The sequence below is a fragment of the Vanellus vanellus genome (genome assembly GCF_965231255.1).
Source record: "Vanellus vanellus genome assembly, chromosome: 2".
In the NCBI taxonomy this organism is placed as follows: domain Eukaryota; kingdom Metazoa; phylum Chordata; class Aves; order Charadriiformes; family Charadriidae; genus Vanellus; species Vanellus vanellus.
The window spans coordinates 18,451,887-18,464,222 of record NC_138906.1 but is presented as its reverse complement, the minus strand read 5'-3'; the positions used below and the strand labels follow the sequence as shown (position 1 = coordinate 18,464,222).

Sequence of the window (12,336 nt, the reverse complement as noted above, 5' to 3'; positions counted from 1 at the left end):
TGCCTAAGAGAGTTTGACAGTAAACCACTACTGTATATGGTGCAGATCTTATACTGTCACATTGTCCACCTTGTGGGCAAATAAACATAAAAAAACAAAGCAACTCTTTGAACAGTATGCCCCGTCTCTCACCATTGGTTACCGGTGCAATTTAGGGCTTGCACACAAGAAGAGCAAGTAGGAATTAAATTCAATATTGAATAAGCAGTTAAAATATTCCCAGAAGAATGAAGCCAAATACCATCAACATTTTTATAAAGTAATTTCTTACACGTTAGAGAAATAGTAAAACTAAGAAATATTAAAACTGACAACAACATGAAAACAAAGGGCTAATCCTGGCTCTGATCTACTGATTATAATGATACAATTACCTTAAATATGGCGCTTGCACAATGCATCTGAAGCTCCTCATGGTCACTACTCAGATTTTTCACAAGGTTCTCAATCATTCCTTCTGTCCTTATTGCAAGTCTGTAACTTGGCTAAAAAGATAAACTGCATCATTTAAATAACATATATTAACAGTTAATAACACCAGTCACAACAATAATATGATATTTGATATTGAGAAGCATTGTACTTTATTTTAAGCACAAGTCATCTGCATTGGTTTGAAGATACAATTGATATTCCCAAAGTTAATCAAATACGTTTCTGCAGTGCTCTTCAAATCACCTGCAAAAGCAGGTGCTGCAATGCCTATTTTGTAGCAACCTGGCTTAAACAGAATTCAGAGTATTCTGAAAGGTGTCCAGACTCCCTGCTCAGAGCCAAGTGAAAAAATATGTTTCAGAATGGGATCAAGAAATACCCACTCATTTCATCGAGAGCCAGCAGGCAAAACAACAGATCTATTCCTAGAACAAGGTTAGAAAAACATTTTCATGGTTTCAGCTGGGATTGAATTAAATTTCTTACCAGCAGCTGGTGTAGTGCTGTGTTTTGGATTTGGGATGAGAAATAGTGCTGATAGCACACTGGTGGTTTTGGTTGTTGTTAAGCAGTCAACAACCCCACCAGTGAATAGGCTGGGGGTGCACAAAAAGTTGGGAGGAGACACAGCCAGGACAGCTGACCCCAACTGACCAAAGAAATATTCCATGCCATATGACGTCATGCTCAGTACATAAAGCTGGGGAGAAGCAGGACAGGGGGGACGTTTGGAGTTATGGCATTTGTCTTCCCAAGTAACGGTTATGCATGTTGGAGCCCTGCTTTCCTGGAGATGGCTGAACGCCCAACTGCCAATGGAAAGCACTGAATGAATTCCTTGTTCTGCTTTGCTTGCGTGTGCAGCTTTTGCTCAATCTATTAAACTGTCTGTATCTCAACCCATTAATTTTTCCTGTTTTACTCTTTGGATTTTCTCCCCCATCACAACAGGGGGAGTGAGCGAGTGGCTGCGTAGTCCTAGCTGCCGGCTGGGGTTAAACCACAACAGTCCTTTTTGGCGCCCAACCTGGGGCTGGAAGGGTTCAAGATAGTGAAGACAGATTTGATTGGAATGTGCTAGATTGAATTTATAGCTGTTATTGTTGTTTTGTTATTAATTGGCAGGCTCCATGCCTGCCATGGGGTTTGCTCGCCTTAGTGTAAATTAGAGTCTTGTATTTGTTACTGCTTCTTGCTTTTGCTGTTTGCTGTACTGCTTGTACTGCTTGTCATCTCACTCTACTGTGCCTAGGAACATTTTGATAACAGCAACGGTGATGCGCCTGGGCTGGTGATGGCCAGGGCTGTTGTTTTCTGTGCTGTTGTACCGGACAGGCTGGAAACTCCAGTGTGAACTTGAGTTGAAACAAATGTGCAGACATTAAGGTCAGTGAAGAAGAAGGGGGAGGAGGTGCTTTAGGTGCCAGAGCAGATTCCCCTGCAGCCCGAGGTAAAGACAAATATGTTCTTAGAATTAAAATTTTTTAGTGACCTTTTCTTCCAAATTTTAACCCACAAGCATTGTAACAGTGGACCATTATTTAAGAGGGGGGAAACATCTGTGGAAGAGATGCTTTTAGTGTTATTTCCAAATTTGGCCAGATAAAACCTCAAAAACTTCACCTTCTCTATACATAGACTTACTGAAGCTAAAATTTGCCAGGTTGCCTTCTCATGGATCATGCATAAACCTATGTAGTTCAAGAAGCTAATTTTGAAAATACAAAGTGTTTTATAATGTAAAATCTTTTGAAAAATCATACCTTCCGTGCCTCAAATTCACCAAAAGAGTTTATGTATATTTTTGACCTCAATACACCTTAATTTCAAATACAATTCCACAAATGGAGAAAAAACCACTCATATGGCGAGGGTAAAAAATGCTTGTATTCTAATTTAAAAACTGAATATACTCAAAGTTGTGAAACCTGCCAAAGAAATATGCAGAAAAATCACATATATTCCTTTCTTCTTTTTGAAATTGATCAGACACCATCTTATCAATTCACAAGAACATTGTAAACCACACTGCCCTGCACTGCATTGGATTTTCTTGGCCCCACCTGCAGGTTAGCTTTCCAGAATTTAAATGTACCAATTCACCAGAATATAGCATCTTAAATTGCTGAATTTGTCAAGTATGATGAAAAAAATGAGAAAACAACGAAACTGATTTAGGACTTAATTTCTACATATTTTCTTTCACAAAATACTCCTAGCCTTTTAAATAACAAATATGTGGTCTTTACTTCATTACAAGCTGCGACCTTCTCAAAAACAGTTTGACCACACAAAGCATCTACTTTCTGATGGGATAACTGCCCAGGTTTAAGTGACATTAAGTCAAATATCATGCTTCCTTCTAGTAGCTAATTGTTTTAATGATTATAAGTAAATTAGCTATATGTGTTTACTTACCTCTGAGGCACATTCTTGTAGTGTCCCCACTACTGGGGTTAAGATGTTTGCATGCGAACACTTGAGCCATCTAGCTAATAATGGAATGCCACCAGCTTTACGGATTGCTTCTTTATTTTTGGTGCTTTTGCTGCAGCTCCAGAGTGCCAAAGCCCCACAGCGTGCTATTTCAGTATCTTTTGCTTGATATGATGTTAGACTGCTTGATCCCACCGAAATACATTCCAACAGCCCAACCTAAAAAAAAAACATTTTTTCATTACCTACAGGGAAGCTTGATATTATACTGCTTTTTAATGATGGTAAATACTACCACAAGAATGATGTATTTTTTGGACAAAAATATGCATATGACAAGGATACAAATGTTAATGTCTGCCTACCAATCTCTTGATTCCTCCATGCTGCCTTACTGTCCTTCGTGCTTGTTTAAATCTAGCAACGTTAGCAATTGTTTCAGCTGCCAAACATTTTAGATCTTTATCCGGAGACTCCAGTATTTTCACCATGATCTCTAAGCCTCCAAGATCTGCAATTGCATGTCTGATCAGTGTATTTTGACTAATTTCCTTCAGGATTTTTAATGAACCAATCTAAATAATGGAAGATAACAGAAGTTAAACATTATTTAAGTATACATAAACAGAAAAATTATTGAAAAAGCTGGGTCATCTAAAACATTTTATCATTTAAATTTAATCTGAAGAAAAGAAGGAAACTTAAAACCAAATAAATTGATTTTTTTTCTAAAAAATCCTTGAAATTGAGAGAATACAAAAATGAGAAAAGAAATAAATCAATTTTCTTTGTACTATATAATTTTTAAAAATTAAAAAATATTCTAATAGTAAAGGCATATTCATTGCTCTATTTGACAAAGCTACTTACCTGACATTTAATTTCTTCTGTATCAAGTAAATTAATTAACACTTCAAGACATCCAACATCTCTGATGGCCAGCTGACAAGTTTCTTGTGCCAGATTGAAATCTCTCATTGAACACAATGCGATTACAGTAGCTGTTGGATTACCTCCCTAAAATAAAGCAAATAATTAACAAAGGTGTAAAGTGCATCTAATATAAAACTTAATCACTTCTACTACTACTACTACTAGTAAAACTACTACTAAAGTAGAAACACATTAGATTATATTGATTCTATGGTGTTAAATAATGCAGACAGTAAGAAATTGAATTATTGATAAAGTTTGCAAATGGCATATAGATTGAAGTGAGAGTGAATAGCACGGGTGACAAATTACTAATATAGCTTGCTGTGAATGGACTAGTAAATTACGCAGTCAAGTATTGTGAGTTTTGTATGAGTGTTTGCAGACACCAAAAGAACACACAGTGAAGATACAGACATTACACAGAAGCTATCTGCATTCTTTGCATTATTGTTCACTCTGGAAGAAACAAAGATATTCCAACTGGAGTCTTCCATTGTGGAGAACATTTCAGGGAAACTGAAGAACATTTTCAGAGAACATTTTCTGAAACTGAAGTCACTGTAGAAAGTTTTTATTAAAAAACCCTGACATTGTGAACAATAATAAATTTCCATTATCAGATAGTATTCCACTGTGTTATAAAGGAAACAGGGTAAAATAGTTGATTCACTAGAAGTGGCATTATTGTCTTGCTTCAAACCGCCCTGTTAACAATGTCCTTGGAAACAACAAATATGATGTGAACTTTGAAAAGAGTTCAAGAGTTATCCAAGTTACCCTAGATACCAGAGCATATAAGAAGACTGGGGATGTTGAATATGAATTTGAGATTACAGCATAACATTTGATTAAAAGGATGAATTTTGGGATGTATAAGTGAAAGTACTGAATAGGAACATAGGTATTAGCTCTTTTTAGGCACTTGTGCAACTACTACTGAAATTCTGTGTCTTATTTTCCTTTTTAAAGTTCTGGAAGAAAAGTGAAAATATGGAGATGATTCAGAGAAGAGAAATAAAAATCATTGTAAGCCTGGAAAATAGTTCTGTTATGACAGACATGAGAAGCACTATTCAATTTATTAAAAAGTAAATTAAGGTATGATTTATTCATAAAGAATAAATAAACCCATGAGAAAGAGGAACGTGATCACAGAGCACTCTATAGTCTAGCACAGAGGTTTTATGATTCGAAGTTAAAGGTACTAAAATTTAGATTAGGAGTAAAGTGCAAGTTTTCCATTGTGTGGTTAATTATCCTTTGGAAGAAATTACTTAGAGTGATGGTAAGTGTTCCAGCAGTGGAAAGTTTTCAGTCAAGATTGGATGTTTTTCTAGAAGATAAGCTCTATTTCAGTCACAGCTACTAGACTAAAAGCAAGAAAAAGTTCAAAGAATACACCCTGCGGTATGCAGAAAGTTAAACCATATGATAACACTGGATTCTTTTGAACCTGTAATACAGATTTACTACTGATCAAATCAGGTATGAACCCAGCTGTGCAGAAATCAGGAGGGCTGAGCTACCATGTAGCTGCAACAGAAGCTGGAGTGCATGAGCAATGCCAACTGGTGCTAATGCGGAAGTTACAACTTAGAACACCTAGTAAATCAAACTACGGTATCCACCTCCCACACGCCTCTCAATTCCAGGCAAGCTTTGGCTCCCACCCAGATCTGAACTGTGTTGCCCAAGCCCATCTCTTTCAAACGACACTTTTGAAACTGTAAAGGACTTTGAGCCAACCCTTTCCAGAGGAAAATATTTTGCTCAACTGTGTGCATCATACTGAAATACAGAACACTGAAAAACTAAGTAATTTTTGCTAATAAGAATTAAGTAGGTCTAACAAAAACATAGCATTTTGCAGCATATGTCTTAAATGTAAACAGAAACAGTAAGACAAATACATTTAACATACTCTTCAACAGAGATAAATGTAGTAACAAATCACAAGTGAGAAAATACATCCAAAAGGAATGTGAGAAAAATACCGATAGTTTCAGATCAGTAATTAACATCAGACAAAACACTTCTGCTAATCAGTGAAGTGTATGTGGATGGAGCTTCACAGATAATTTTTACTTAAATTTCTTTTAACAATAGATATTGCTTTATTGTTATATTGATTCTATTGTTATAGAATCATGTTTCTATGATTCTATGATTCTATATCCACAGAATTTCCCCACAGAAAATTGTTTAAATATAAAGGTAATTTTTAAAAATGTGTAACATAGAGTGTCCTAAAGGAAGATTCCTAAATTTTTTTCATGTTACCTTTTTTTAATCATCATTATCATCTTGACTTCAGAAGAAAATGAAGGAATAAAATATTGTAACTATTTCTCAAATGTTTTCCTAGAGATATAGAAATATCAAAGACTAAATGATTTTTTAAAAAATCCGTAAGATATGATTCCAAAACTACAGAGAATATTCTGTACCTCAAAAGGATGAACAGCTGTTCTTTTATGAAGTTTGTGGTCTTTTCATATAGCTTAGTCTTTAAGATTTACTTTGCTTTGTATTATAAAAATTTTGCAACAGGTGTTTAAAGAGAAGACTTGTCTTTTTATTATTTTACATAAATGCAAGAAGTATATTGTTAACCTGACAAGCAACGTCTCTTCTTTTGAAATATATACTACTTTTATATATATAAAATATACTTCTTTTGAAATATATACTTCTTTTGAAGTATATTGTTAACCTGACAAGCAACGTCTCTTCTACAGTGTAACTATGTTTACACATAACATAGTCATTCATCATTCACTTATCTTACATGTATAATGGTTGGCATAAGACATTTAATACAGACCAGATTTTTAAAAACAAATTTTAATTCTCTTATATTAAATAAAAAATAGAACTGTATACAAAACATATATATGCATTTTATTTTTTCAGCTTCAAAAATGCACACACCCCTTGAACTGTTTTTAAACTAAAACCACAATAAAGTATTTTTCATATGTGCTGAAGCATCAGTTCTACAAAATAAGACAATTATTTTTTGTTTCTTGAAGTTATTATTACACTAAGTCTTGCAGTACTTACAGAATAGATTTTAACATGCATGGAAATAGTTACATCTCCATTAAGTTGACACAAAATCTGCATCATGTTGTTATACCATTTGAAATTTGATATGCTGGATGCAAAATAAATTCTACTGGCAGATCAACAATCAATTTTAAAGCTTGAAATTAAATACAGATTTAGTTTAAAATATGCCTCTCTTCCTATATGGTGGTATAACGTATATATTCACAAATTAAATGAAAATAAAATAGTATTACTGCTACATTATCAGTAAAACATCTTCTGTGCAATGTATGTGTAATGTCTCTATTATGACACTCAGAGCTCACAACTGAGAAGTACAGAACTATCAAGAACGTGTAGCAAACCTTGTTTTTATTTTGCTTTTATTTTTGAGGTGTTTAACAAACCACTTTTATACTACAATAATCACAGATTAATCTAGTTAAAACTTTTAATGTACACATGCAAAGGCAGTTCGTTTAGAAGAAGATAAGACTGTATATAAATTTGGTATCCATGAGTTCAGTCTCACCTTCTATGATGGGAGGAAGAAAATAAAAAGATCTCTGAGACTTTCCCATAAAATTTCCCTATTGCATTAGGGCAGGGTGTGGAACCTGCCTTTATATTCTTTCCACAACTGAAAAGGACATTTTGGAAATGGTGAAAGCTACAGAGGCATCATGCAAAGGTTGCTGAATTATCTTTTCATTTTTGAAGATGTAAATCAAGATTTAAAGTAAAAAGAAATATTAGCCCAGCTAGTTTGACTGCCTTCACAATATAAGTCATTAAGTTTTCATCCATTTATTTTTCTGTACCACGAAATAACTAGCATTTGACTGACACATACTTTGCATCTGTCTGGGGCATGACTTTGGGCTTGATTTAAAGATGCCAAGAAATGGGAAATCTACAAGGTAATCATCTTTACTGTTAAAATAATGAGCTTGCCTGACTTCACCACTTTTTTCAACACACTTTGAAAATTTGGACTTCAGAACAAGACTCACTGCTTCCAGAATCAGTTTTACCAGTGCTGTATAACAATGTAACCTTCCTTCCCTAAGCTTACTCACTGCTCCCGATTATGAAAAGAAGCATTCATTGTCTTTGCCCCAGAAGTACTGAGGAATTGTTCAGTTGCTTGCATGCTAACTATTGAAGTTTTCAGAATAACAGTTTCCAGTAGACAGCCCCCATGCTGTACAGGCATGCTCTGAATTTTGTGTTCTCATCTACTTAATTTTGCACCTGGGTATCGCAAAGCAGATTTGATCTGAATGGAGACACCTTGCAAGCAATTCAGATCCACCTTTAACAGCCTGTACTGTTACTGCATACAGTTCGCCATTTCTGTTTTTCAAGAGTGACTTCATAGTCACATCCAGAACTCTGACAAAACTGTTGAATGGCGCTAGGTTTAGTCACCACTATACTAGAAACATCCTTATTTGGTCATGTTTCTCCAAATATGACTGTATGCATTGGTTAGTCCATTCTGAATGCACAGTAAGACAGAAGACGCGTAAACTTTTGGCTGCATCCAGGCCCCCTTTCCACTGGCTTGTTTAATGTCCTATCTTTCTCCACTTTAATATCCTCAGGTCTTCAGAAACTCTTCCTTAGAATCTCATGGAGTGCTGGACACTGATTCTGAAGTATTTAAGTACCTTCTGACACCTTCTGGCAGAAACACATTTCAATACAGCATGCCTCTCCCTCTCCCCACTGCTCAAGGATCTCAAGTCGTGGTAACTCCTCAACAATAGAAAGTGGTAGAAATTAGCTACCTACTTAGTTGCTGGTGCTAGTGTTTGTTAAAATTAGTATTTAAGGTCATCGAAGGGCTTCTTAAGCCACAAGAGACTTCCAGTGGGTAAAAAAAACAATGCAGGGAAATATTCTAATACTCCTAAGTATTTCACTTTTTTCTCTGTAAATTTGTAAACTGAATTTTACAGTGAAAAGAACTGGCAATGATGGCTTTGTGCTTATTTTGCAGCCATTACCTCCTAAGGCAGCTGAAAATCATCTTGTTTCCAAATATAAGTCAGGGTAGTTTGAAGGCTGGGTGCCCAGGCCGTTGCACAGGTACAATAATGTTTTTAAATGGCAGTGTATCAAATAGCAATTAAATAAAAGCTAGAAGGAGGTCAGAAATTCATCCATTGTTGTTATGTAAATTCAGGAAAACAGAAGGCATGATGCAATGGGAAAGAAGGAAAGAGGAAGACCGGAAGAGTCATCAGTGCTTTAAAAAATTACATGAAGAGTACAAAAGCATTCTCATTGAAGGTGAAGAACAGAAGTGTAGAAAGAGATGAATCAGGCAAAATCATGAACTCTTCAATCAGCCGAAGCTCGGGAAGCATACAGAGAGTGAGAACAAGATCAAGTAACTAAGAATGAAAATAAAAGAATAACACAAGCATATATGGACACAAACCAAAATACAACTACCAAGGGACACACAAGCTGAAACCATCATTTAGTTGATACTTCTATAATAATCAAGAGGAAGAAAACTGTTGGCAGCAAGCTTTCAACAAACGCAACTAAGAAGGCTAAAAGCATTTTTTTATGCACTAGTCTACTATGCTCTAGCAATGTATACTTAATGTCAATGATGATGCAGTAAACACTCTGTTTACGCTAAGCACATAGATAACTTAGATGTTTTCATACTAGCTGAGCTTCATGGAATCGCTCTATGGTACCAAGAGAATTGGCTGATGCCAAAGACATTAGCTTGCAGAAGTGCAGAAAATAATCTGGTGTTAACACAACATAGATATGACCTATCAAAATCACAATGTTGTCAGAAAAAAAGAGCAAACTTTACAGAGAGGCTTATAACCAGATTTGTAACTTGTAAGATACAAGAAATCATCCTTCTTCAGCTTGGCACTGATAAAACCACAGTGTACATACTACATTCATTCTAGGTATCATATTTCAAAAAAGATACCGACCAACTTGATGAAGACCAGAGGAGGACAGAAAAATATCTCAAAAGCATGATCTACACAGTAAAACTGAAGGAACTGGAGCTGTCTACTCTAGAGATGAAGAGAATAAGAAGGTGGTTTAAAGAACAGCTATAAAGACAATGATCTGTTCTCCAGGTCCATTGTGGGTAAGAAAAGAAATAATAGGGTTAAATGGCATCAGTGCTGATTTATGCTAGGTATTAGAAAAACTTTTTTAATGGCAAGAATATTTTAATTTTGGAATATATTGCTTACAGTAGTTATGAACTCTCCATCACAGGAAAGAAAAGTTAAAAAAAATACATGTCCAGAAGACACATAAAGAGTTGATGCTGTTTTGGAGGCAAGCAGATGGAGTAAATGACCTCCTGAATTCTGCTCTAGCCCTATTTTCTATTATTTATTTTTAAGAACTTTTATGACTTTTATTTTGTAAATATTAAATGTTTTTATTAGATATTTACTTCTCTAAAAAGAGATGATTGATTTATAATAAGATCATAGACACAGATAATAGATAATAAAATATACAGGCTTCAGATTTCAATATCACATGTCCCATCCTAATTAAAACCCTTCCTAGTGAATACAAAGCTTTAAATTTTGAAACTATACTCTCAGTTCAGTAGGCTAGGAAAGAAAGATACAAAATTTCCTCTAGAGTCATCTCTGGAAAGGGTAAACACCATTAAAGTTTTTGCAGATGATCTGCCAGCAGGCAGAAACTTTAGCTTTACAGATAGCTGAGACTGTGCAGGAGCTGTACAGGAGACCTATGAAATATCTAACCTGGCACACTCCACTTCATGGCATGCATTACCCTGTTCTTTTGCTTGAACCCTCTGACATCATACGTGGCATAATTATGCCACTTTGACTGATCTTCCTACAGCAAAGACCTGTACCAGAGTTCAGAATTGTCACAACTGACACTAGACAACTAGACAGTTTTATGAGAAAGGCACCGTACCTGGACTCAGGATAGTAGTGGTCCTTGAGTCCTTTGACAAAATTCCTGTCCAGATGCCTTTTCCCCAGTATCTTTGTTCCCCACTTTCAACTGAAATCTAAAGGCATTATTGGAGTACAAGTAATAAAAGTACTAACAAGACTATAAAGAAGATGATTCCAAATGTGTTGCCCAATTTGTGGTAAAATGCACGTACATGCATGGAAAAATATAAACAATACAATAAAGTCATAGTGCATTTCAGTTTCCTGAGAGAAAGCAAGATTAAATAAAATGCAAATTATACATATTTTGGCTAACAAAAAACCTCTGTAAATATGGTAACTATTTGGAGTTTTTAAATTATTTTTTTAAATTTGTGTTTGAATTTAGAGTGAATGTGACTGAATGTAACCAGAAAATGAAACATTGTTTTACTTAGCATGGAAATGTCAAGGATTTTTTCTTTCTGTTTAGACCTATGGCTGAAATTTATTCTGCCATACTAAAAGTTCATTTTATTTACAGTATGAATTTAATCTTGGCTAGATATCATAATGTGCATGTCTGTGATAGTATGCCTATGACTGAACAACGGGAAAGAAGATTGCTGTTTGTGACGAGTTTTGTTACTCTTATGTATAAAAATACCCTACTTTTGATTATGAGTATATATAACCTGAATGGCAATTACAATACACTTGAAAAAATTAAGACCGAACATACCAAGTCAATATATTTTTAGAAAATACTGAACAAACAAAATAGTTTTATATGATATCCAAAGAAAGTAGGTCAAATTATAGCAACCTTTATTGCTATACTAGAAATTATTTAATTAAAATCCATTAACAGAATGAAAAAACTCCTAGAACAAAAACATTAAGTGGAATCCCAGCCCAAAATGTTATTAAAATATTGCCATTTTCATAAAACTAGAAAGCCAAAATGAGTAGTAAAGTATGAAACAGAATTCTTCACTTACACCTTTGTGACTTTTTGATTGTCTGTTGAACTTGATTCTCTCAAATCACAGACTATTTTGTAATTTTCTGCTGGAAAATACTTCAAAATTCAAAAAAATATTTATAAAGCTTTATTAAAGAGTAAGTAATATATATTTTGCATATATTGTATATGTATAATATGATTCAGTAAGGCAATTTTTCTATGGTAGTGAACCTCTAAACACTCAGTTTTGTTTTGGTTTAAATCCTAGTTCCAATTTTTCATTTTAGTTTATAAAACATTCAAGCTGCAACTTTTTAAGAGATGAGTTATGGATGACTATAACTGAGTTATGGAATAATTCCCTGCCCCATTTCCTGAATCTTCTGGCGTTCTTTGGCTACAGCCTGGCAGTATGTAAACCATACAGATTAATATAACTAAAGCCAGTGGAAAATCACAGGCATCACAAAATCCATGCGCAGAAGTTGCATGGTTCTAGTTGCAGATTAATACCTTGACCCTGACCCTTCACAGTGGCAAAAGTGACATATATATTATGACCCATACACAGTATTTTATGAAATT

The 12,336-nt window shown here is 34.7% G+C and overlaps 1 protein-coding gene across 1 annotated transcript in view; it reads right to left on the bottom strand.

Annotated features, from left to right (window-relative positions):
* ODAD2 (outer dynein arm docking complex subunit 2) overlaps positions 1-12,336 on the bottom strand; it is a gene marked incomplete at both ends in the record, with an annotated part of 85,262 nt that overhangs the window by 50,768 nt on the left and 22,158 nt on the right. The window contains 4 exons of the mRNA XM_082479439.1: positions 375-485; positions 2,854-3,090; positions 3,237-3,446; positions 3,742-3,888. Coding sequence (XP_082335565.1) covers positions 375-485; positions 2,854-3,090; positions 3,237-3,446; positions 3,742-3,888 — 705 coding nt within the window. The remainder of the gene's footprint in view (positions 1-374; positions 486-2,853; positions 3,091-3,236; positions 3,447-3,741; positions 3,889-12,336) is intronic.